The sequence below is a fragment of the Acartia tonsa genome, chromosome 10 (assembly GCF_053477335.1).
Source record: "Acartia tonsa isolate MP-2025a chromosome 10, ASM5347733v1, whole genome shotgun sequence".
Classification (NCBI taxonomy): Eukaryota; Metazoa; Arthropoda; class Copepoda; order Calanoida; family Acartiidae; genus Acartia; species Acartia tonsa.
In genome coordinates this window covers 3,530,852-3,556,236 of record NC_137269.1, presented here as the reverse complement: position 1 = coordinate 3,556,236, position 25,385 = coordinate 3,530,852, and the positions used below count along the sequence as shown (strand labels likewise).

At 33.1% G+C, this 25,385-nt stretch overlaps 4 protein-coding genes across 5 annotated transcripts in view; 2 read left to right on the top strand and 2 right to left on the bottom strand.

Annotated features, from left to right (window-relative positions):
* Nucleotides 1-9,687, top strand: part of LOC145329195 (uncharacterized) — a 41,052-nt gene extending 31,365 nt beyond the window's left edge. The window contains exons 3-5 of the mRNA XM_080173238.1: nucleotides 6,480-6,609; nucleotides 7,097-7,197; nucleotides 7,925-9,687. Of these exons, the coding sequence (XP_080029364.1) occupies nucleotides 6,559-6,609; nucleotides 7,097-7,197; nucleotides 7,925-9,527 (1,755 nt within the window). The 5' untranslated portion in view covers nucleotides 6,480-6,558 and the 3' untranslated portion in view covers nucleotides 9,528-9,687. The remainder of the gene's footprint in view (nucleotides 1-6,479; nucleotides 6,610-7,096; nucleotides 7,198-7,924) is intronic.
* Nucleotides 9,688-9,928: 241 nt separating this feature from the next.
* On the top strand, nucleotides 9,929-16,244 carry LOC145329196 (uncharacterized). The gene is made up of 11 exons (XM_080173240.1): nucleotides 9,929-10,148; nucleotides 10,732-10,846; nucleotides 11,072-11,294; nucleotides 11,718-11,794; nucleotides 12,209-12,279; nucleotides 12,718-12,870; nucleotides 13,408-13,499; nucleotides 14,255-14,391; nucleotides 14,864-15,087; nucleotides 15,576-15,805; nucleotides 16,027-16,244. The coding sequence occupies exons 1-10, from the start codon at nucleotides 9,944-9,946 to the stop codon at nucleotides 15,803-15,805; spliced, it is 1,527 nt and encodes a 508-aa protein (XP_080029366.1). The 5' UTR covers nucleotides 9,929-9,943; the 3' UTR covers nucleotides 16,027-16,244.
* Nucleotides 16,245-16,278: 34 nt separating this feature from the next.
* LOC145329197 (pancreatic secretory granule membrane major glycoprotein GP2-like) lies at nucleotides 16,279-19,103 on the bottom strand. Of its 2 annotated transcripts, none has more exons than XM_080173242.1 (5): nucleotides 18,964-19,103; nucleotides 18,687-18,732; nucleotides 18,521-18,592; nucleotides 18,302-18,362; nucleotides 16,279-16,724 (listed from the first exon to the last, which is right to left on the bottom strand). In XM_080173242.1, exons 1-5 carry the CDS (start codon nucleotides 19,023-19,025, stop codon nucleotides 16,399-16,401), a joined length of 567 nt encoding a protein of 188 aa, XP_080029368.1. In that variant the 5' UTR covers nucleotides 19,026-19,103; the 3' UTR covers nucleotides 16,279-16,398. The 2 variants fall into 2 exon arrangements, with proteins under 2 accessions (XP_080029368.1, XP_080029367.1); XM_080173241.1 differs by lacking the exon at nucleotides 16,279-16,724 and adding an exon at nucleotides 17,477-18,148.
* Nucleotides 19,104-19,218: 115 nt separating this feature from the next.
* On the bottom strand, nucleotides 19,219-23,504 carry LOC145330395 (astacin-like metalloprotease toxin 3). Its single transcript, XM_080175033.1, has 8 exons — nucleotides 23,459-23,504; nucleotides 22,193-22,250; nucleotides 21,662-21,733; nucleotides 21,524-21,591; nucleotides 20,516-20,608; nucleotides 20,350-20,406; nucleotides 20,217-20,274; nucleotides 19,219-19,339 (listed from the first exon to the last, which is right to left on the bottom strand). Exons 1-8 carry the CDS (start codon nucleotides 23,502-23,504, stop codon nucleotides 19,219-19,221), a joined length of 573 nt encoding a protein of 190 aa, XP_080031159.1.
* Between the last annotated feature and the right edge of the window lie 1,881 nt (nucleotides 23,505-25,385).

Sequence of the window (25,385 nt, the reverse complement as noted above, 5' to 3'; positions counted from 1 at the left end):
TATTCTTTTAATAAGTTGGCTATCTATAAGAATATATAATCAAAGATTTGAATATTGCAAATTGTTTTTGCCAGTATCGCCATATAGCCTGTCGTCTATCTAAGCTCAATCTCTATTTTGAACAAGGATCTAAAGGGATAAGACAATGGCCAATAGATTTATACACATCCCAAATGATGATACACATAATTTCCCTTTCTGTAGATTACAATTATTGGTTGAAACGTTTGGATACTCAATTTAATAACTCAACCAATCGAAATCTAATAAAAGTCCCCAAAGTTGTTGAGCCAACGAATAAAAAAACGTCCGTATCAAACTTCGGGTGTAATAAATAAACCAATGTCCCCTCCCTCCCTGCCAATCACTATTTTTAATGTTCTAGGCTTTTCTATAAATAGTGTCGGTCCCTCCGTACGTAACAGGTAGTTTTGTTAGTTGATTTAGTCAAGTTCTAAGCATTCTATCTATTTCAATTCTTATACTGTAAAAAAGAACTATATCGGTTCATCGATTTGCACACTGACAGACACAGATCCTGTTACTTTTATAAAAGGATCCATCCATCCATCCATATCTATATATCTATTTTCAAATCCATCAGTTTGTCTGAACATCAAACCACACCTATCTTTCTACGTATATGTAAAATGATAGATAATCCATCTATCCATCTATCCGTAATTGAAATGAATCTACTCATAAATATATCCAATGATCAATCCATCCATTTATCCAACTATCCATCCATTTATCCATCCTTCCATCCATCCATCTTTCCATTCATCCATCCATCCATCCATCCATCCATCCATCCATCCATCCATCCATCCATCCATCCATCCATCCATCCATCCATCCATCCATCCATCCATCCATCCATCCATCCATCCATCCATCCATCCATCCATCCATCCATCCATCCATCCATCCATCCATCCATCCATCCATCCATCCATCCATCCATCCATCCATCCATCCATCCATCCCTCCATCCATCAATCCATCCATTTATCAATCTATCAATCTATCTATCTATCTATCTATCTATCTATCTATCCATCCATCAATAAATCTATTAATCTATCAATACATCAGTCTATCAATCTATCAATCTATCAATCTATCTATCTATCTATCTATCTATCTATCTATCTATCTATCTATCAATCTATCAATCTATCAATCAATCTATCAATCTATCAATCTATCAATCTATCAATCTATCAATCTATCAATCTATCAATCTATCAATCTATCATTCTATCAATCTATCAATCTATCAAGCTATCAATATATCAAGCTATCAATCTATCAATCAATCCATCCATCCATCCATCTATTCTTCCATCCATCCATCCATCCTGTGTTTGTCAACTGCCTAAAATTGTCATTTCACATCACTTTTTATGAGCACTTTAACATGGACAAAGGAATAGGCAAATGGGGTATCCTTATAAAGTAACAGGATGTATATGTGTGTATTTATGTCTGTTCATTAGAATCTCCTGGAAAATTACCTCCAACCCCCCCAAAAAATGTCATACTTTTTCTTTTAAAAACTCCTAAGCTAGTCTAGAAAATTGTATAGGATCAACTTAACTTACCACTCCCTCCAACCCTGATATTTCCATTACCTTTTATGTGCTTACGGTGCAGGGAGGGAGGGGACATTAGTCTGTTTATTAAAATAGTCCCCAAAGTTTTACAATAGAGTTTTCTTATTCGTTAATTGAACAACTTTGGGGACTTTTAATAAATTTGATTGGTTGGTTCAAAATGTTGAATGTTCAAACGTTTCAACCACTATTTGTAATCTACAGAAGGGGTAATTTTGTGTATTATCATGTTCATCAATTTGTCGACGATTGTCTCTTCAAATCATTGCTATTGCTATGTAGATACACCAGAGTGTAAGGTAAGGGATTGTTAATCATTATACTACAGGTTCAATCATTTGTTGGCTAAAAACAAGTCAAGGCTACTTTGATTATATCTTAATTTGAATGTCCAATCTTTTCTACTCATGATCAGAAGGAGGGGTAATTTTGTTTATCATAATACAGCTATGTATATATATCTATATCTATCTGGCTTTACAGCTATCTATCTATCTATCTATCTATCTATCTATCTATCTATCTATCTATCTATCTATCTATCTATCTATCTATCTATCTATCTATCTATCTATCTATCTATCTATCTATCTATCTATCTATCTATCTATCTATCTATCTATCTATCTATCTATCTATCTATCTATCTATCTATCTATCTATCTATCTATCTATCTATCTATCTATCTATCTATCTATCTATCTATCTATCTATCTATCTATCTATCTATCTATCTATCTATCTATCTATCTATCTATCTATCTATATATCTATGTATCTATCTATGTATCTATCTATCCATCTATCTATCTATCTATCTATCTATCTATCTATCTATCTATTTATCTATCTACCTATCTATCTATCTATCTATCTATCTATCTATCTATCTATCTATCTATCTATCTATCTATATATCTATCTATCTATCTATCTATCTATCTATCTATCTATCTATCTATCTATGAATGCATACTAGTACCCAATTAAGTTTATGTTACGTAATGTCATGATAAGCTTAACTCATTTAATTTATGGTTTCAAACTCTTATCACTGCACTGGTGGCTGCGCCCCTGTTGGCCAAAAATTGTATTCATGATTAAAACAATATGGTTAAAAGCAAAGCAACTCACATAAAATTACCACATGATCTTTTTCAGCTATTTTCAACTTAATTTTTAAAGCCATTTTAATCAGAGATAAAACAATTGCCGATAAATCGGTGTACATCCCCAATGATGATATACAAAATTACCCCTTCTGTACATTACAATTACTAACACTTAACTTAATGAGACAACCAATCAAAATTCAATAAAAGTTCCCTAAAGTTATTTGGCCATTAAATAAGAAAACTTTATCATGAAAATTCTGGGACTAGTGTAATAAACAAAACATTGTCCACTCCCTCCCTGCATTTTAATATAAAACATTTTAGGCTGTTGTCCTTATTTTTCATTTATACTGTTTTTTATCAATTTTAGATCAATAGAACTTATGTAATAAACTTGTATATAATCTCTTCATCAAAAATATACTTAAATAAAAAATGAATTCTACAAAAAAGTTTGTATGTTAGTTTATAATGGAAATTATCCTTATAATTAAGTTAAAGGAACTCTAAGTGTCTGATCTGATGTGTGTGTTTACTGAAGGATCTCGCTGACTGCTGAACTGATATGGTTCTCCGTTACAATAGTGCTTCTCATAAGTCTTGGACTAAGTTGGGGGCGGATACCACCACCCTCCCTAGAGAAATCATCCGTATCCGTAGAAAAAAAATTACCTCGCCCCCCCCTCCCCCACTGAAAAAAGAAATGTTTTTCCTTTTAATTCTAAAATAACCAAAATGCAACGTTAATTTTTCACATTAAAAAACATACTAAAAAAAGGGTTCACCTATGGGGGAACTTTAACCCTGCAATTCCAACGGGGACATCGTTAAACATACCTAACCCAACCTAAACTTATTTTTTATATTTACAGAATTGGGAACTATCATAATCTATTTGAGCTATCCAAATTTCTTAGTCGTTAAAAAAATATAGATTTTCATAAAACAGAGAACTGTTTGGCCCAAGTCGCAGAGACCCTTTTCGTCTGCTAGAAAATATTTTCTGTTCTTTGTAGGGAAAGGCTGTGTTCATATTTCCGACGTTATTAGCTAATTTCAAAGACCCAATACAAAATCGGAACAGGGTCTTCAGTTACATAAAGCTCGTGCCCCCTCAATTCTTTTACTTTAATGTCATTTCAAGGAGATGTTGCTATTTGAATTAGTATAAAAGTTGTATCTACAGCTGCGCTACTTATGGATATTATTGTTCTAGTATTAAATAAAGCTTCAGTGTACATAAATCGATCTATTTTTACTTAATGTTGCACCAGATTTTCATATACTCTGATAAATGGTTGCTCACAGCTGGCTAGAATAACATTACCCCCCCATCCACCCCTTATAGCCCATCTCCTTCCCTCCTTCTGGATGAAAGAACTGACCAATGAATGAGGTCCATATTAACAAGCTACAATAACGACAAATTTTCCCCTATAATATATCCATGTATTTTATGTCCATTGTTGCAGAGTACATACCACTGGATTGCATAAACAACAAGAATAATAACATCCATGAAAGCGAAGCTCAATAAGTCAGACGGAAAAATGAACATAAAGGATGCTGTGAGTATTGGTGCAAAAAATGGGGACATGATTCCAGTGACGTCATATTTTTCTTTCCCGAAAAAGGGAAGGGGGGAAGAAAAAAAGAGATGGGAGAAAAGGGGGTTTTCCCCATCTCTTTTGAAGAGATTTTCTTCCCCCCTTCCCTTTTTCGGGAAAGAAAAATATGACGTCACTGGAATCATGTCCCCATTCTTTGCACCAATACTCACAGCATCAACATAAAGGGACCGTGAGGAATTGCTTATTAAAGATTTCTTTGCCCAGTATATGGTGTCTAATTGTTCCAGTAATCACAGTTTCAAAAACTATAAATATAGGACTCTTCATCAAGTAAAAAGTTGCTGCGCTGTCTTTATTGTACCTAGCTGATTTAGGAATCATTATGCAAAGTTTGAACCCGATATGACAATTATAACAAGCCCAAATTAAAGTTCAGTCAGACTAATTGTTACTTACAGACCCTTTAAGTGTAGAAAAGCTTTGTTTTTAAAAACTGGTTCACAATAATAATTATATTTTGATTGTGTAATTACATTTTAAATTGATTGGTGAAGGCTGACTTTATTAATTTGTACAACACTACTGGTTTCTTTGGAAAGCCCAGCCGGAAAGGTTTTCAATTATTTTAGAGTAATGGATCTAAAATATACCTAGATATTATAATAGGAGAAAGATTTTTGTCAATTTAGCTTGCTAACATGGAACTCGTTTGTTGGTCAGTTTGTTCATCCAGTAAGAGGGGAGTTTCACTTTATTATATTACTAGCAGGTACGCCCCTAGAAGCCTCTGGGGAAACTTGAGGTGGTGGGGTAGTTGATCCCACCTCCAATTTTAAATTTAGTTTAAAAAGAAAATGTATGAATAATCTTTGGGGGCTCCCCTCCCCCAAAATAGTTATAAACCTTCCCTGGAACTATAAGAAGATTCACTGTAAAGGAGAACCATATCGTTCGGCGATTTGCGAGATCCTTCGCTACAGACAAAAACAGCTTATTACTTTATATAACAGGAAGGAAATGAAAAACAGATATAAGTTCCTTGTAGTAATAAATCCATTTATGGGGGTCAACCTCCCCTTACCCCTTTCTAACGTGACCCTAGAGGCTTTAGATGTTATGGACTCTTGAAAATAAATTTATGTATCTTAAATAACGTAAACTAAAGCTTCCGCCTCTAGCTTGTAGGAGCTCAGTGTGACCGGTTAATAGTTATTGAAGTCATACAAAAATAACCTTTTACTTTATAAACAGACAGACATTGTTTTTGATATTTTTGAATTATAGAATAGCTAGATGTATACTTTAGTAAAGAAAATCTTAAATAATCTGTCAAAAGTAAGATTATTTAATCCTCATTTTTTATCCATAATCAGTTCATTTTCCTCTTATTAAATATTACCGGCTACGTCCCTAGTATACTAAAGAGGCTCTGTATTAAAAGAGGTAAGAAAAAAGGCAGTAAAATAGCCTAAAACAATACCAAGGCTTTCATCTAAAGATAAATTAGTCCAAAACCATCCATGTACCAAAGTGAAGCTTACCTAAAAATGATAACCAAATCAGTTCATTAGTACTTAAAAATTTTAGGTACAGACAGAAAACCTTAATACTTTTTGACATAGGATTAGTACAATAGGCCTACTGTCAACTTTTTATTTTTGTTTCATAATGAAAAAAATAACATAAAGATTGGTTTTTGATAGAAGACATTTTTCTATGTAATGTGGGTTTTCTTAAAATATTGTTATAGACCTTTCCTTGACCTAAAGCATATCGGTTCAGTGGTTAGCGAGATCTTAAGCTACAAATAGACAGACAAACATAAGATAAGATAAGATAAGATTTATTTTCCTAAGGTGCATATAAATTAGGGCGAATTACTGATAAAGGTTTTACAATGGTTTTTACTATAGGTTTCTTCGTGAAAGAGATTGCATATTAAAAAGAGTTTACTAGGGTTTCTTCCTGAAAAAGATAGCATGTGACATGGTAATAATAATAACATAGCATTAATCATCAAAGTAAACACCACTGATATATTCTGATATTAAGAAAGTTGTGCAACAATCAGTTCAATATTTTAAGAGATCTTTTAAAATATACATAAAGACATATCGTGTTACTTGAATTTTAAAAATTTTTTCTTTTATTTTTTTTATTTTTATCTTTTCAGGTCTGTTATCTTCATGGAGAAAAGCTCAAAGAAAACTCAACATCATGATTTCTGAAACTTGAAAAGTCAGATCATCAAGATGAGTTTAACAGTTTTGGAAAGCCTAAATGCTGTTGATCACAGACAAGAGGTTAATTATTTTCTGAGTTACAAGGGTTTGAAACTAAAAAAAGGTTATAAAATGATAGTTGATTAGGTTAGTTTAGGTTAGGTTCAGTAGGAAGATTACAACTAGTGTTTGGTAGTGATAAGGCCCCACAGAGCAAGAACACACAAGGGCTACACCTAGGTTTTGTGGTAGCCTTGATCTAGGGTTAATAACACAATGATTTGTGCTTTAACAGAAAGTTTCCTCAGAAATAAAAATAAAAATCAAGGGTATAAAAAAAAAATTTAAAATTTTATTGTTTAATAACTAATTGGTTGTAGAATATATTTTGGATATTATTGTCATCTAATTGGGTTGGTATTTTCCCTGTCATTTATTAGTCAGTTCGTTAATCCATTAGGAGGGGATGGATGGGGTTATGGAAGTGAAGGGGTTATGACTTAGAACATAAGAAAGAAATTAAAAATCTGGTGTAAGATCTAAGTAATAATATCCATTTATAATTCAGGTTCCAGGAGAGATGATGGAAGAAACAGATAGACTGAAAGAGTCCTCAATTTGTAGTGATGATTCCTCCAATGATTCGGGTCTTGGCATTGATTCATCAAGGTAGATAGATACATAGATAGATAGATGGACTAAAAGAGTGCTCAATTTTTAATAATAACTCCTCCAATGATTCTGGTTTTGGCATTGATTCATCTAGGTAGATAATGTATAGTTAGAGAGATAGATAGACATACTGAAAGAGTGCTTAATTTGTAGTAATGATTTCTCCAATGATTCGGGTCTTGGCATTGATTCATCTAGACAGGTAAATAGATAGATAGAAGATGGATTGTAGATAGATGGATAGATTGTAGATTGTAGATAGAGTATATAAATAGATAGAAAGTAGATAGATAGATAGAAAATAGATATATAAATGTATAGTAGATAGATAGTAGATTAATAGTAGATTAATAGTAGATAGATAGTAGATAGATAGTATATAGAGAGTATATAGATAGTAAATAGATAGTAGATTAATAGTAGATTAATAGTAGATAGATAGTAGATAGATAGTATATAGAGAGTATATAGATAGTAGATAGATAGTAGATTAATTGTAGATAGATAGTAGATAGATAGATGGTAGGAGGATAGTAGATATATATTTAGTAGATGGATAGTAGATAGATATATAGTAGATAGATTGTAGATAGATAGTAGATTAATAGTAGATATCTAGTAGATGTATAGAAGATAGATAGATAGTGTTTGCTTTTCTTTTCTTTGTAGGAAGGATTTACATAGATTTAAGAAACATTTTTTAAATCATTTTTTATTTGTTTAGAAAAATAAGTGAGGACATGGAAAACAAGACAACACAACAACTCATAGAGGAGCTGAGCCAAACCATAGCAACTCTCAGACAATCTCTGCTTGGTGTTGGCTACAATGAGCCAGGCCAACAACCTGACAAACCGGTTTTCAATTCAGCAACAGCTGCTCTCTCTAGAAACACTGCTGCCCTGTCAGACAAACTTGCTGAAAGAATCAGGAAATCTTCTATGGAAATTGATAAAAGAGTTCAGGAGGAGGTTACTGATAAGAAAGATAACAATATCCATGACACTTCTGAGAGAATTTTGCAAGATAGAGTTGTTAGGCAAGCTTCCCTAGATGCTCCTTCCTTAGATGACTACTGTGATTCTTTGAGAGAGAGTGAAGCATCACTTGACTTTAATGATGATCTAATTAATAACAAGTATGATCTTAAACAAACACCTGACATTGATTCAAATAGAAGCTTGGATGAGGGCATAAAAAATAAATCAGAATTTTCAACCCCAACTCATCAATCTTACTTTTCTTCAGTGAAATATGTTTTAGAAAATTCTAAACCAGTTCTAGATTTCTTGCCACCAAAATTTTCATATGAGATAACAGAGAAATTGGACAGGGCGGAGGGCAGTGAATTAGAAAAGTTTGAAAAGCAACTTTCAGCTTCTAGATTATCTCTGACAAAAGAGCAATTAATTGAAGACATAGAATCAGACACACGCAGAGATGATTCATTCACAACTGACTCACTATCTAAAAAATCAACAGAAAATATATGTTCCAATGGTTCAAGAGTATCATCAGAGAAATCTATACCTGTAAAATTATCAGTATTAGAAACTAATGACTCAAATGATGGATTTGGATCAATCAAGCCTAATTCTCATATTTCAGCTGATTTTCATCTGCTGAATGATGAATCTTTTGATAGATCTGCATCAATAAAGCCGACAATTTCATCTACAGTGGATCCTATTCAAGCTGATATGCAACCATCAAAACAGACATCAGATGATTCTATAGGAACATTATTGTTAGCCCAACATTCATCCCCCAGTATGTTTCCAAGTGCCTCACTAGAGCTGACAGTGTCAGATGTGTCAGGAGGAAGACTGACCACATGTGGAGACAGTCTCATCATTACTGACAGATGGCAAGGATCTGCAGGATTTATCAAAACCTCAACAGCCAATTGTTACTGGAGAGACAATGATAATATTGCAGCCTGGGCAAATTCAATCAGTTGCAATAATAACAATAATAAAAAGAAGTCAGTATTAAGAGAAAGAAAGCTAAGTGTCAACAATCATTTTTCATCCCCTACAACGTCATTGAGGCATAACAGCATTCTCCGCAAGAACAGCCTTGACCTGGGCATTGTTGAAGAAATTGATACATTTGAGGATAACACAGCAAAGCTTGCCCGCAACTGTGGTAGAAGAGGACAGGCGGAGAGAAAGTTCTCTAATCTGTTCAATATTGCTGAAAATGATCTTGACAAAGATGTGATCTGTGATAGTATTGAGACTGGTGGGGAGGATTGTTCTAATAAAGTTACACCCATTAATAGTCCTATGCAGGCAGGAATATTCAATAAATATTTTCAAGGATAAGGGATGGTCAATCTGAAGAGAAACTATTTTACTTCAACTCCCTTCCCTGAAAGTATACTAACTTTTTACACCTGCCTCTTATTTTACTGTACAATTGACTATTTTCTATCCTTATGAAAAAGTAACAGGATGTCTATCTGTCTGTGCCTCTAGGGGCGTATCCGCTATTAAAAAAGCTAAATTTTATGGAGTAGAAAGAAAACTAAAAACATTTATTATTTTAATTGAATATGTGTTAAAACAACAGGAAATAAGAAAACCCTTTATCAACCATAACTCTTTTATAATCAGCCATGAAAAGGGAAGCTTTACAAAGTGTCTAAAAAAATAGCCATGTGACGTCATAAAAAGGAGGAATTATCCATCTCTTTTTAGGGGTTCTCTTTCCCACTTCTCCTCGCATCTCCCTCATTTTTATGACGTCACATAATTTATTTTTGTGGCACTTTGTAAAGCTTCATAAACAGGATGCAAATCCCAAGCTGGCAGCAGGAGTTGAAAATCATGTTGATGAGCTGACTGACCGGAAAATTGATGTAGTTGACGAGACAGTTGAAGAAGAATCTTTTGTTGATGGAGATGAATCTGATGACGGGTCTCAATATGAGTCTTTTATTCCAGGTAGTAAGAATAAGGGGAATATAACAGGGATCTGAAGGGAAAAGACAATGGCTGATAAATTGGTGTACTTCCTCAATTATATTCACAAAATTACCTCCTCTGAAAATAGATAAAACGTTTAAACACTCGTCTTAATGAACAAACAAATCAAAATTTAAAAAAGTACCATAAGTTGTTAAGCCACCGAATAAAATAACGTTAGTATAAAACTTTGGGAACTAGTGAATTAAACAGCTTAATGTCCCCCTCCTTGGGTATAAAATCAGGGTACAGTTTTGGGCTGGTCCGTCCGTCAGTAAGTCTGAACGTGGCTGATCATGTAGGGGAGGGGGGGTGGTTATTTTATATATTAGAGGTATCTTGGGGCACTTGAGTTTTGGGGCGGGAAGTCCATCCCCCCCCCCCTAACGAGCTCTTCCAGAACATACACATACACACATAACTTACTAGATATTTATTCCAAAATGGCTTTGAAACCGATTAATACCCTTGGGGCTAAAAGAACTGGTTTTAAACATTAATGTTTTATTTTAATGTTCGCGGAAATCTGTCTATAATACGATGTGATAAATATTTATTTTAGAACTTAATAATACTAAAGAAGAAGACTATACATACTCTTCTAAAATGATGGAGAAGTATATCCAAACTTTACACAATCATCTCGCACCGATTTCCCCATTAAAATCTCAGGAAAGGCCATTGTAAAATCAACTGTAGACTTATAAGACAGCTTACTAAATAATTTACGACTTTACATACATTATTAAGTTACCGACCAGGGACTTCTAAGGAGGGGGTTGGTTGGTAAAGAGATGAGTAGTTTTGGCAATACTTTATCTTAACCCCTCACACAGAACTTCATATATACAAACAGACACCATTATACATTATACATAATAGCTTTAAAAAAAACAGGAAAATACTGAAAATCCAACAGAGAATGCTGAAATAGAACAAGAAGGATGTACTTCAGAAGAACAAGATGGGCAAACAGAAAAATGTCCATCTGAAGTCCAGTCCGAAGAATGTACTAGCGAGAGTACAGAAAGTTTGATAGAGTTTGCTGATGATTTGATGAATTATATCAACAAGAAATATGAGACAAAGTGCCGAGATATCACCAGGTTTAATCAAAAGTCGAAGGTAATAGATAGTATGGTACCCAAAGTTTTAGTGAGAACACTCCATTTAATTAGTTGGTAAAAAACTCTGGGTACTTTTATCAAATCGTGATTGGTTGTTTCCAACTAAAAGTCTCCCAACTTTCGTTCAATGACTTGAATCTACATTTGGGGTAATTTTGTTTGTAATCAATGGGGATGTCGCCAATTGCCTTGTTCCTTACGCAGCCGCGCGTCAGCCACCTATAAACTCATGGAAATCAACCTTTTACATTTTCAAAAAAAAGCTGGAAGTCTAAACCTGACCCAAATATGCAATCGTTCATCTCAAAAAGCATCCCAACGGGTTTTAACTTGAGGCTTAGAGGCGGCTTACGCACGGCTAATATCTTTACTCCAGTCGCGCAGCTAGCCCTGGTATTTATTTGAGCGTTATTTGTTTTAGGATGACTCTGAGACAGAAGATGGTAGGGAAACTTCATCTGAAGAGAATGATGACATTGACGCTGAAGAAGACACAAGGAACAGAGATATAATTTCATGGATTAGAATACGTGGATATATTGACAGGGGGATTTTGTTGTCAATTTAGGTTTCTAATATGGTTCTCATTTATTGGTCTGTTTGCCCATTCAATAAGAGGGATTTATTCTCCCATTTCAATTTTAGCTTGTTTTTTTTCTGTTGGAGGATCATTTTTTCTAGGGTAGATTTCTATTGGTACCAAAAAGTTATAAGCTACATCAGGACGAATGAGGAGCTACACTGTAAAGGAGAACCATACCGGGTTAGCGAGATCCTTCGATTCGCACAGACAGACACAGATCCTGTTACTTTTTTATCATCATTGGATATGTATGTACATCAAATAATCGGCCATTTTCTTATCCATTCAGGTCTATGAATAAATCTATAATGAAATGTATCTCTGTTTAGCACTGATTATCAAAGTATGTATGAAGAATCAACCAACTATTCATACAATAAAAGCATTACATGCACTGAAGGAAATTATATTCATATCAAAAATATTTTAAAAAAAATAATTTTATGTTCGATTGGCTACGCACAATGGGGTCATTTTTTTCTAGGGGTGATTTCTCCTGGGAGAGGGGTGATACCCTCCTCCAAAGCAGCTTCAAACCTTCCCAGGACCTATGAGAAGCTACATTGTAAAGGGGAACCATTTCGGTTCAGCGGTTAGCGAGAACTTTCTGCACAGACAGGCTGACACACACACACTGACATACTGTTACTTTTATATAATGATTGTAAGTGAAGAGTTAGTTTAGTTTTTTTTGGTGGCTTAGAAGCTCTTCCTCTTATTTTGAAACAAGTGGTAATAAGTGGGTAGGGTGGTTTTGGTGTGCAGTGTTTTGTACTTTTTAATGGTTAGCTTATTTTGCAAATAGTTTCTTTTGATATGTAATAAAAAAAAACAGTAGACTCCATTGATGATTCCACTAGTACATATGATCTGCTCAGCAATGAGGACTCTGAAAATATTTCCAGTGTTGGTGATGAGAATGCAGATAGAGAGTTCACATTTGTCAAGCAAAGATTCAATCTTTTAGATGCTTTGCTTCATAAGACTAAGGAATTAAACTTTAAAAGTACTTTGAAACAAAAAAAATTGAATTAATTTGTTGTTTGTATGCAGGAAAGATCTTAAATCGTCTAGAATCGTTTTTAGGGAATTGGTCCATTTGATCTTGTTTTCATATCAGAGTAAAATACCTCATCTGGATGCAATTTTAGCGGACAGAATTTACCCAATTAAAATAAAAACTCTTGCAGATTGAGCTTAAAAGCTAGCGGCTGCGTCATGAAATAAAGCTTTGGCTTGTAAAAATAAATAAAGCTGTGATAGTTTCTTTAAACAAGGATGACAACATTCATAAGAATCAATGCAACAAAAAATTATAGATGAACAAATGGACAAAGTGAGTTATAGAGCAAATATAGATTTAAAATATGCGAAAAATTTAAACAACCACGAAACCTTTTTTAAAGGTATTTTTTAAGCATGCCTGACAAACTGACTACTACTGTGAAAATACGACGAAACCCGCTACTTCGTTTTCTTTCCATTACCCCTTTTTTAAAATTTAAAGTTTAAAACTGTCTATCAAAGGGTTTGGCGGATTTCTTTGATGATGAAGAGTTGGGCATTGACTGGTTGAAATATCAAAAATCTCAGGATGAATTCTTTCTGCTTCCCAACCAGGTTTGTAGATAGATAGATAGACAGATAGATAGACAGACGGATAGACAGATCGATAGATTGATAAATGGACAAAAAGACAGATAGTAAACTGTAAAGATAGATAGAAGGATATATGATTGGATGGACAGATTGACAACTTAATATATGGATGAAGGAACTGGTTGATGGATTGATAGATGGATAAACAGATGAACAGGCAGATAGATAGATTAATAAATGGACACAAAGACAGATGGAAAGTTGTAAAGATATATTGAAGGATGTATGGACGGATTGCTAGATTGATAAATTATTATATGGATGAATGGAGAGTTGGATAGATTGAAAGATGTATAAATAGTTAAATGGTTAGATGGAGAGAAGGATGGATGGACAGATAAATAGATGGACAGATAAATAGATGGACAGATGGAGAGTTGGACAACTGGACAGATGAATAGGTAGATAGACGGACATAAGGGTGGATGGACAGATAAACAAATTGACATTTAGAAAGGTGGAAAGATATACAGATGGTCAGATGGATAGTTGGACAAATGAATAGATGGACAAATGGATAGATAGACAAACCGACAGATGAATAGGTAGATAGACGGTCTGATGGATAGATTGAGAGAAGGGTGAAGGGACAGATTGACAAACAGACAGATAAACAGGTAGATAGACGGTCAGATGGATGGATGGACAAATAAACATATGGACCATTCCATTCATGTTTTATGTTATCATGTTGCCATCCTTGTTTTACATTTCAGGCACTATCTTGTCAACTAGAAGATATTGTGGCAGAATTTGAAGATGTAAACGAACATGAAGATGATTACGATAAAGAAGATGCCTTGCAAAGATCTGAGCAAATAGTGGCTGCTGGAAAAGATGATTGCTATTCCAGGTGATAATTTGTTGTCTGGTTGTTAATTTGGCAAAATCATGATTTTTAAAATCGCAAAACAACACAAAGATTGATTCCTTATCTAATGGTTCGAATCTCTGTCTTTATTACGTCATAACTAAATCTTTTAAAACTTGTAACTATTGCTGCTGTGAGTCAGATGGTTGACAATGATAGCAAGCTGATTGCAGGGTGAATATCTTGGCCTAAGTGAAACTAATAACTAACCATGCACGCTGCACATTCAGGAAACAAAAGTCTAACAATCAATGGGTTGGTTCCTCAACAGATGTAGTTCATTCTTTAACTAAAGGCCCTTGGGGACTTTTATTCAACTTTAATTGGTTTGTACAAATTGTTTCCAAATTTGTCCCATAGCGTCTCGAACTTACTGATTGACAGACGGAAAGACAATGTGAATAATAGAGTAGCTTAGCTACTAAATATTATTGTTACAGTGTTAATTTTTCAGGTTGTACAAGCTGTTGAAAGATGAATCCTACACTCGACCAAATTATGATTACAAAAGTGCCCGAGCATCAAGAATCAAAGCCACAACAAATCACCTTGTAAACAACAGTTGCAATCTCCATCAAACACGTGATCAAGCTGTAAGACGACATTCCACCTCCCACACTCCCTTCATAGCAGCACCATCCAAACCTCCGGCAGTAAGACGACATTCCCACCTACAGGGTGTGTCACCTATGCTGTTCTTTAAAACATAAACCAATAGCAAGGAGGGAGGGGACATTCAGCTGTTTATTGCACTAGTTCCCAAAGTTTTGTAATAACTTTTTTTCTATTTTTTGGACTAACAACTTTGGGGACTTTTTATTCATTATGATTTTATCAAAACTTTTCAATCTTTTATTGTGCATTAATTTATCAGCCATTGTCTTATCCCTTTCAAACATGAACCAATTTAAAGAACATTGCAGCCGCAAAATCCAAAAAAGGACTTTTTGTCATTTTTAGCAGTTTTCTGGATCTCTTAATAACAACCCAATGTAAAATTTTCAGCTTTTATAAAACTCATTTTGTCAATATTTATGACACATATTATATCTTAATAATTTCATGTATTTTTTTTGTAGCAAAGTTACTCATTAATTATATTTGTCTGTCTGTGCTATCGTAACTCTAAGACAATTTAGCTGACACACCCTGTATATAAACAATAGAATCTACTAGACTGCACCAGACCACATGTAGCTCCAGAAACCGTCACAATGCATCCTTGTCCAAACTCCGTGGGACCCACCAGTATTCAACTAGCTGTAGCAGAGTAGACCAGACTTCCATGTCGAAAATTCCTGTGAGAAGGACATACATGCCCTGCACGACTCCGGGAGAATACAAGCAAGTTATTGGGTACCAAAGTCTGGATCCGTCACTGCAGCATCGATTGTAGGTATAAATATATGTTTATAGAAAAGCTTTTCTACAAGTTAAACATATTCCTTGTTTATGTTAAGGCTCTCAACTTTTTCTTAGTTTAAAAACTATCTTATTTATTAAGTTAACACTGTAACCATGTTGTTAAAATAGCAAGCTATTTCCTGGTTAATCTATCTACCACCGAGGTGAATGGTTTACCAATATAACAAAAAAGAACTTAAATTCTAATTTTAGAATTGATCCAAAAAGTTTTGAGTTAGATGAAAAATGAAAACCAAGAAAATAATTAATATTTTTATGTCAAGAATTCATAAACACAATATTTAAGCAAAATTTAATAGTCTATTTAATTTTAACAATAATAATTATAGTATATATTATTCATGTTTCACATTAACATGTATTTTATCAAAATCTAATTCAATAAATCTAAATATAATTTTGTGTTTTAATTTTATGTAACTTGTGTTATTTAGTTGGGATTGAAAACATTATTAAAAACTATATTTGTTACATGTTCTGTAGGTTGTATTTATATTATGACAAAAGATATGTTTCATTGTTTACCATATATTTGCACAATACCTGTAAGGGCAGGCTGGTGTGTCACTCAGATAATAAACAAGGAAAGACCCACAATTTGAATAGAGTAGAATTAGACCAGCCAGTCCAATCAGTGCCACAAAAATAATAACCTGGAGGGGATTGTGCTAGTTTGGTGCCAGCTGGTCTCTGAAATCTGTACCAACCTTCTCCCCTCCAGTTTGGACTCTTCCCTTGGCTTCTGGAACCATAGGTCACAGGTGTCTTCTGATCACAAATACCAGCACTGTTGTATACTACACCAACAAAACTATCGTAATATTCCTCATTGTAATTTGAGCTTCTTGTTTCTTCATCCAACACCCAGTAGTTCTTGCATTCAGGCCTATCTATTAATACAAAAAAAAATAATCAGAAGTTATCATTCTAACATTATTCTAACAAAAAAGTCATTAAAATCCTATTACAGCTGTTATTCAGATAGCTCAAGAACAATGTTTGAGCTACAGTTTTCATTTGAAACTCAAGTACTCCTGTAGTAATCTATTTGGCTATACATTTATTTTATGATTTGTTTCATAACATACCACTTTTTAAAAAAGTAATATATGAAAGAAAATAATTGCATCAAGCTCCTATTGATTTTAGTTGTTCAAATACTCTATGACTATCAACCAATGAAAAACTAGACACAATAGTTATGATTTGCATTTATTTTTATCATATTTAGAAGAGCTTGTTGTTTCTGTGCTTTTGTGGGTAAAATTTTTATGAGTTTTGATTGATTAATACCTATCAATTACCCTATATGGGCAAAACTGTTGTGAATGACATTCTAATGTAAGCTCCAACAATCCAGGATAACTAAGAAGAGACAAATCTTTCTGTCCATACAGCCAGGGTAGAAGATTAAGCAAAATCCATAAGACAACCAACTTTGATTGCATGACCTTTGCCCAGAAGTCCTAACTGTGCATTATAACAAGTTAGGCCAAGGCATTTCCATTACTTTGACTATTATGTCATCATGCACCTGACATAGTTTTGACTCAGTGTTAAGACAAGATTCAAACCATTCACCTTCCTTATGATATGCAGATGCCATGGTTGTGGGTTTGAGAGTAGAATAAGAGAAATGTTAATTTTTTATCTGAATAAGTTTATTTAAATTGTATAACTAAAGAATAAAATGTATTTTTTACAAAGTAAAACTTACATAAATTATCAAATGTTATTCAGAATTTTTAGATCAGTTCTCTAAAGATCATTCAATAAAATTTATTATGATTTTTTGTTCCATCATTTGTTCAATTTATAACTTTAATTGTACAAGAACAGTTATAACATATGCTTATGAACTCATATTATGTCTTTAATTTGATATGTTATCAATTAGTTGCACAGTATCTTAAAACACAATTGGGTACATTGGGCAAATAGTAAACAAAATAATCTCCACAATGTGTAACTTTTCCTATTGCAACATCCTCACAATCATATTCAACACCATTGTTCTTGCTTAAATCAAAACACAAAAGAATGTTAGCTACATCACCAGCTCTTGCAGGTAATGAAGAATTAGTCCATCCTGTAGAATAAGTTGCACAGTGACCTCTTCCTGGGGGAGTTTGAGAAAGTTTAGTTCCTGCAGGTGGAAGAAATCTATACCATGATGATCCTCTCCACTGAGGACTCAGAGCATTCCACTCACTGTCAAAAGGGTAGTAAAGATCGTCACAATATGATTCTTCCCTATATTTTTCATTTCTAGAAGCTGAATCAAGAACATTGTAGGTATTGCATTCAATTCGTTCTAAGAGAAACATAATTTTATTAATCAAGAGTGGATGAAAATAAAACTTTCTTATAAATTTAATCAAAGTTTTATCCTAAAATGAGAACAAAATAATAAATTGTTAGATTCGCACTTTGTCTAAACAACTCAAATCATAAAGAATTACTTTACCTGTGGCAATATTATTACGTTCTGCATCCTGTAATCTTCTAACATATTGATCATTTGCATCCTTAAAATTTAGAGATATCTAAAGAAATCTCATCAGGGATGATTTTAATTAAATAAAACAAATAAATTATAAAGAAATGTTTCATGGTTAAAAAAAACAGCATAACTTTTATGTAAATGTTGACAGAGAACTTAATAAAAAAATATTGAAATGTTTACCAAAACATCCTGAAAAATAGGACAATTATAGGCATTTGAAATCTCCACAATATCTGTTGCTGAAAGCTTTTCCTATAAAAATACATAGTTTTTATATTGCATTCTGGGACCAAGTGATATATTTATGAGTTAAAGATTTATTCTAGCATTTGAAAAAAATACTTACTGGAAGTTTTTTGAGGATACCTTCATCTTTAAAACTACTCCTGTAAAAATTTTCAAATATTGTGTATTTTTACAGTTTCAGGAGTGTGCAATGGATATATTTGACTTATTCAAAAGTTTCAACAATAATTGTGTATGAACATACAATTCAAAATAATGGGGAAAAAGCTTGAACACAGTAGGAAAACCAGCTTTATAGTAATTTATGAATACCAAAAATAGCAGTCAGACATTAAAAGTTTATATTAGATTTAATTGAACAACAATTATTCCTGTAAGGTTCTTTGATTTTTATACAAATTTTATTTGGTTTGCAGCCTCTTGTTTCAGGATAGTGCATAACAGAATAAAAGTCATACACTGTCTGCAAATAAATGTAAAATGAATGCAATATTTAACTTCAAGAATTAATTACCATAATATGCTTTACAAATTCAGGCCTCATCTTAACTAAATTTTTTTTTGAGTGTTTGTATTCTTAGTTCTGTTGTTTTACAAGCAGATATATTTAAAAATAAAATTAAAAATGTTAATTATTTTACATTAAATTCCTTGAATGTTTGTCCAAATCTATTTTCTCTTATCTTAAATACATCAACAGCTTCATCAGCAACATCATCTTCAACAATCTCTACATATTTGTCTCTATCTGGCCTATATTGTTGAAAATTCTCCTTCAATTTTTAAGTGAATATTTAGATAATCCAGAGCATCATCCATTTGTAATGGGATTCAATATTCAAACCCAAGGGTGTTTGGTTAAGTAACATCTCACAGACAACTAACTCTTGCATGACCTTTGTATGAAAAGTCCTAACTGTGGATGGTAATGTTTTTATGGGTCATGGCATTCCCCCTAATCTGACTATTTATGTCGCACACCTGACATAGTAGCAGTAGGAACTATTTTTAACATCACTAGTTATGACATACTGTTGGATAGGATTTCAAACCTATCCCTCCCTAACAACGAGGGTAGATGTTACATGTTGAGCCATGGTAGTTGGTTTGAAACTAGAACTAAGAAATCCTATTATATAAAGTAGTAAGCGTTTTTTGTCTGTCCCAAAGGATCTCGCTAACTGCTGAACCGATATTGTTCTCCTTTACAGTGAAGCTTCTTATAGGTCCTGGGAAGGTTTTAAACTATTTTTTGGGAGGGTGTCTTCACCCCCCCCCCAAAAAAAAAAAATATTTTTTTACCTACTCTTTTGATACTCAAATTTAAAATTGGATGAGGTCAACTTTTTCCCCTCCTACCTTAAGTGCCCTTAAGGCTTCTAGGGGCGTAGCCGCTAGTTTTATATAAAGTATATATAGAAAATTGTTATATAATCAATCCAACTAATTCAAACAAAAGTAATCAAATTGACATGCTCACAATTGTGAATTAGAAGAATTTAATTAAATGGTTAATTTAGCATCTAAAGAACATTTGACCATCTTTAAATCCGGTAGGCAAATCTCAATTTGTTTAAAATCTCACTCAAATAAGTTTTGACATATTATTTAAAAATTTAAATCCTCAAACCTATTTTGTTCATGAATAGCTCCTAGAACATGAATCAATTCATGTAGTACTGTTGCACCTTGATAAAAAAGTAATATAGAATTTTAAAAATATACATGAATGTGACTTAAAATTTAATTCAATAGAATTATACCATTGTCATCAAAACAATCAGGATGGCCAAGAGTTACAAAAGAAACATCTCTCATGCCTAAGATATAAACAAAATTCATTAAATCTTGTAATTTGTTCTTCATGACCAGCAACAGAAATATTCTTAAAGTTGAAAAGAAATTACCTATTAAAAGTTGAAATATTACCTATGCTAGCTTTACACTCTAATGTTTTCTTGTCAAAACTAAGACACTGTGTACATTCTCTTTCTTGTGTTATTTCAGTGAATGTAATACAACCTAAAAGCATGTTAAAGCCATTTGCATGAAGGACATTTGATTAACTAGAAGTTTTTTATATTACTTTATTCTTAAACTGTTGGCTTTGCCCCTTTTGAGGAACTTTTTGTGTGGGAGGGGGAGAGTTGGCCCCCATTTTTGATTTCAGATTAAGGGGGGTAGTTGTATCCTCCACCAAAATAGATATAAACCTAACTAGGATCTATGAGAAGCTACATTGTAAAGGAGAACCATATCAGTTTAGTTCATTAACAAGTACACAAAGACAGACATTCTGTCACTGTTGCATGGCCAGATGAAAAAGTTTATTTTAGTGTTAGGCAAAAGTGACTTTGCAATTGTATCAGTAAGTAGGTCTAATAAAACCCTTTGCTAATTTTAAAATCCAACTAAATCTAATTTTTGAGAAAATAAGATTTAAAAATTTTAAGTTCAATTTTCATCCCCTAGGAGTTACCGAACAATCATGACAAGAAAAGCAAAGATTCCTGAAGGGAGTTAATCAATGACCATTTTTATCAGTTGCTTTGCTAAGGTCACGGAAAATTTAGCCTTAAATAAATCTTATATAGAGTGGTTTTATGAAAGACTTTATAAAAAAAGTTGTAAAGAATTGAAAAGTATGAATATTTGCTTTTCTTGTCATGATTGTTCGGTAACTCCTAGGGGATGAAAATTGAACTTAAAATTTTCATAAATATCTTATAAAAGATTTCTCAAAAATTAGATTTAGTTGGATTTTAGAATTAGCAAAGGGTGTTATTAGACCTTCTTACTGATACAATTGCAAAGTCATTTTTGCCTAACACTAAAATAAACTTTTTTCATTTGGCCACGCAACAGTGTATTACTCAAGTATCCTTCAACTGTTTTTTAAATAAGCTATCCTGCTACAAAGTTTAAGATTATTTTTACCTAGTGTTAGTTGACTTTCAATAGTCTTCATCGTTTTCTTTATTATGTTCTTCTCACTATTGCTATAACTGAAAGTTATTGTGTAACTAATAGGAAAAATTTATTATATTCTGTCTTTACACAGTTTTAAATTTTTACCTTCTTCCTGTTGAAGAACTATCTAGAAATTTATATGTAATGTTGCCTTGGAACCAAAGAAGTGCTGGATCACTAAAAAAATTGTTTACAATAAATCATAATAATTACAGAGAATATGTATCAATTTATTACAAATTTTATTTATGTCAATATATCTTGACTTAACAAAGTCCTTAAAGGATGCCTTCAGGAAATTCACCGCTTTAACTACTAAAAGACTGGGTCTAATTGTGGCAGTATTCAGCAAAAAAGTAGTGTATTTTCTGCTTGCTTTCTTTAAGGGCCTTTTGTTTAGCATCATATTTTTTAGCAAACCAAGGCGTGCAGAAGGGGGATGTATTCACTCACCTGGCAAAATTAAAATGGATGCACTCCCCTACTTGTTCACCACTCTACATCCCCTTGATAAGGGTCTACATCCTCTGATAGGACAATTATAACATACCTAAGTTTATGAAAATAGCTAACTGCTATGTACGGACAGACGCACAGACCATAATTATAGGGTGCTTCACATTTTTAAAAACTTGCCTGACAAAGCTGAAACCTATGTCATAATCTTGTAATCCAACATCCATGCTACTACAAACTAATATATAATCATTTATGAATCTACTTGTACTTTATATATGAGTAGGAACTATAAGGGCTAAGACAACCCAGCCAGAAAGTAGCGTCACTATTGCGTTACTATAGCGCACGATATCGTGTAGCAATCGAGCACGAGTTCTTACGATATCGCTAAATAGTCGTCCAATGCACATCAACGATATGTTACGATAAATGGTCGAAAAGGTACTTAGAGCTGCGCGATACACCCACGAAATCGTAAGGCTCATAAGCGATATCGTGCCAAAATCGTGAATAAAAAGTACATTTAAAAAATATTTAACATCATGTAGTTTTGTTTGTAAATATCGTATGTAAGTAAGAGGTTGCAAAAAGAATTCATTTTATACTGTGCATGCAGACAGAGATAAAGAGAGTGAGAGACAGAGAGAGACATGGTGTAAAGAGAAACCATTCTCTGTGCCCTCCTACTTAACGTATGCTCTCAAAAGTTTCAATGAACCTTGATAGAGAATTTTTACATTTATCATACTGAATGGCAATGATTTAAGGAATATTAAGACACACATTTAAAAATGTTGCCGTTTAGAAAAAAAACTTTTTAAAAATACTTTTATTTGTAATATTAAACATAAACACATTATGACAATTTTAGTTATCAGTTTTATATTTATTTTGTTTGACAACAGAAAAAATGCAATATATTTTTTAAAATAATGTGAACTTCTAGCGGCCAATTTATAAACTATATTTCTCACAGAATGATGTTGATTATATGTTGGTTGTGTGTCTGTTTGTAAGTGTGTGTTGACACACATAAAATGCTATTGTTTACGATTTCTTAGGGAAATCGTGGTTGCCGCGATTTTTACTACAAAATCGAATTAATCCCTAGCGATTTTTTTCGATTTTTGCTATAAAATCTTAAATAAGATTTTGGCGATAAAATACTATATATCGGATGCGAGTTTCCTTACGACGTTTCTAGCAGGGAATGGGCAATAAATTAATTCCGTACCCCATAATGGTCAACAAAATCATTAATTCCCTAGATTAAAATAGTACATTAAAAAGTTTGAACACTGCTAGTTAAAAACCAACCAATGAAAGATCAAGAAAAGTACTCAAAGTTTTTGAGCCAACTATGGGGCTATAAACGTTGGGTACAGGTGAATTTATAGTCCAATGTCCCTCTCCCTCCCGGTTATTAAAAAGATTTGTGTTTACCTGTTGAACAGAAATAATTCAGGAACAGAATAATAAGAATCATCATTTTCTGAAAAAAATGGTTATAGTGGACAGGGGAAAATTTGTCGTCAACTTAGGTTGCTAATAAGGACCTCATTAATAGGTCAGTTCGTTCATTCAGTAGTAGAGGAGGGGATGCGTTATTATACATATTCAGCTGTGAGTAATCACTTTATTACAGAACATGTAAATATGGTCCAACATCCAAGCAATTTTATAACTATTTCTGCAAAAAAATAATTTAATTAAATGCAATTTTTATCATATTTGTTAGTGAAACCCTAAAAATGTCATTAATTCAATTTTTATGTAGTCAATAATTACTTATCGCATCGTATTATAAACAGCTTTCAGCGGATATAAAAATGTACAATTATAAGATTAAAACCAGTTTTAATATCATGATTGTACAATTTTATATTCGTGGAAAACTGGATATAATACAATACGATATATGAATTTTCAGTATGGCTTAGAACTTGTTGTAATCCAGCGAATATTAATAGGTTTCGAAGCCACACTGGAAAAGAAATTGGAAAACCAACTCCTTAAAGCAGGGGCGTCCAAGCTTTTTCATTGGGGGGGGGGGGGGGGTAAAAATTTAAAATTAAAAATTTTGGGGGCGCCTACGGCAACCTCAGATTCAATTTTTTTGAGGGGGGGATAATCACCTCTTTACCACCCCCATTGGACGTACTTGCCTTAAAAGCATGACTTTTGTCTTGAAGTCCTTAATGTGCATAGTAATCTCTAACTATAATTGTCGGGCACCTGACATAGCAGTAGTAGGCCCTCTTTTAACTTCTTTAGTTATTCACCCATCCGACAACTAGCGGACATGCTACGCTGACAGACAGATAACCAACTCTTATATTTATCATTGAAAAAAATATCATTTCAAACTGATAATTTTAACTAGGTAAAAATGTAATTTACAACTTTTAGTCTACAAATCTACCAGTTCAACACTAGAAATTCAACTACGCTTTTGTTAAGAAAATTTTTAGTAGCGAAGATACTCTATAATTAACTTTGTCTGTCTGTCAGTGAGTCCATTAGTCAGTTTGTAGTGTTACAAAATATAAATATAAAAATTCGTGATTCAGGATTTTAACAAATGTTCTTTAAAACTCCTTGTCTGTATTTCCATCCATAATTTTTTGCTACTTATGGATGTTGTCATCCTTGATTTTAAGGAGTGGCATGACGTACTATATTTATCTTCTCTTTTTGTTTGTTACTTTACAACAAGGATGACAACATCCATAAAAAAGGGATATAAAAGTATGGCCGATAAAAATTGATGTACATTTCTAATGATGATACACAAAATTACCCCGTAGGTTAAGCAATTAGTAGTTAAAACGTTTGGACACTCAACTTAATAGACTATATCCAATCATGATGCAATTGAAGTCCAAGTTCTTCAGGCAAAGAATGAGAAAACTTTGTTATAAATCTTTTAGGATTACCAGTGTATAATAAATAGCCAAATCTCCCACCTCCCCCCCCCCCCATGTCCATAAATAGCGAAGCTCTTAAATACCTAAAGATGGAAGTAAAAAGAGAGACAAACGGACATACTAAGTTGTTGAGAAGATTTTCAGTGGTAAAAAGTGTATCAGAAAAGAAGGGGGCGGAGAAGGTCAGGAATGGTTATTTCTCGCATCGTATTATAAACAGCTTTCCGCGGATATATAAATGGTTTTAATCTTATGATTGTACATTTATATATTAGTAGAAAGTTGGACATAATATGATGCTAGACTTAGTTTTTTCGTATGGATGAGAACCGGTTCCTATCCACAGGATTCGAATGAATACGAGAAAATAGTTTAAAACCATTCCAAAACTTAATCAATGAAAACTACAAACAATTCGAATCAGTAATTTCTGAGATTTGGCT

Bases quoted from the DNA above. Each gene is read 5' to 3' on its own strand.
- LOC145329196 (XM_080173240.1), top strand. From the start codon at position 9,944: ATGACGTCACATAATTTATTTTTGTGGCACTTTGTAAAGCTTCATAAA. The intron at 10,149-10,731 runs GTAGTAAGAATA...TATTTATTTTAG, and splicing joins ATATGAGTCTTTTATTCCAG to AACTTAATAATACTAAAGAA. The intron at 10,847-11,071 runs GCCATTGTAAAA...AAAACAGGAAAA, and splicing joins CCATTAAAATCTCAGGAAAG to TACTGAAAATCCAACAGAGA.
- LOC145330395 (XM_080175033.1), bottom strand. From the start codon at position 23,504: ATGATGATTCTTATTATTCTGTTCCTGAATTATTTCTGTTCAACAG. The intron at 22,251-23,458 runs GTAAACACAAAT...ATTATATATTAG, and splicing joins GAATTATTTCTGTTCAACAG to TTTGTAGTAGCATGGATGTT. The intron at 21,592-21,661 runs GTAAAAATTTAA...AATAACTTTCAG, and splicing joins AGTTCTTCAACAGGAAGAAG to TTATAGCAATAGTGAGAAGA.
- LOC145329197 (XM_080173241.1), bottom strand. From the start codon at position 19,025: ATGCACTATCCTGAAACAAGAGGCTGCAAACCAAATAAAATTTGTATA. The intron at 18,593-18,686 runs GTAAGTATTTTT...GTATTTTTATAG, and splicing joins GTATCCTCAAAAAACTTCCA to GAAAAGCTTTCAGCAACAGA. The intron at 18,149-18,301 runs GTAAAGTAATTC...TGTTTCTCTTAG, and splicing joins ACGTAATAATATTGCCACAG to AACGAATTGAATGCAATACC.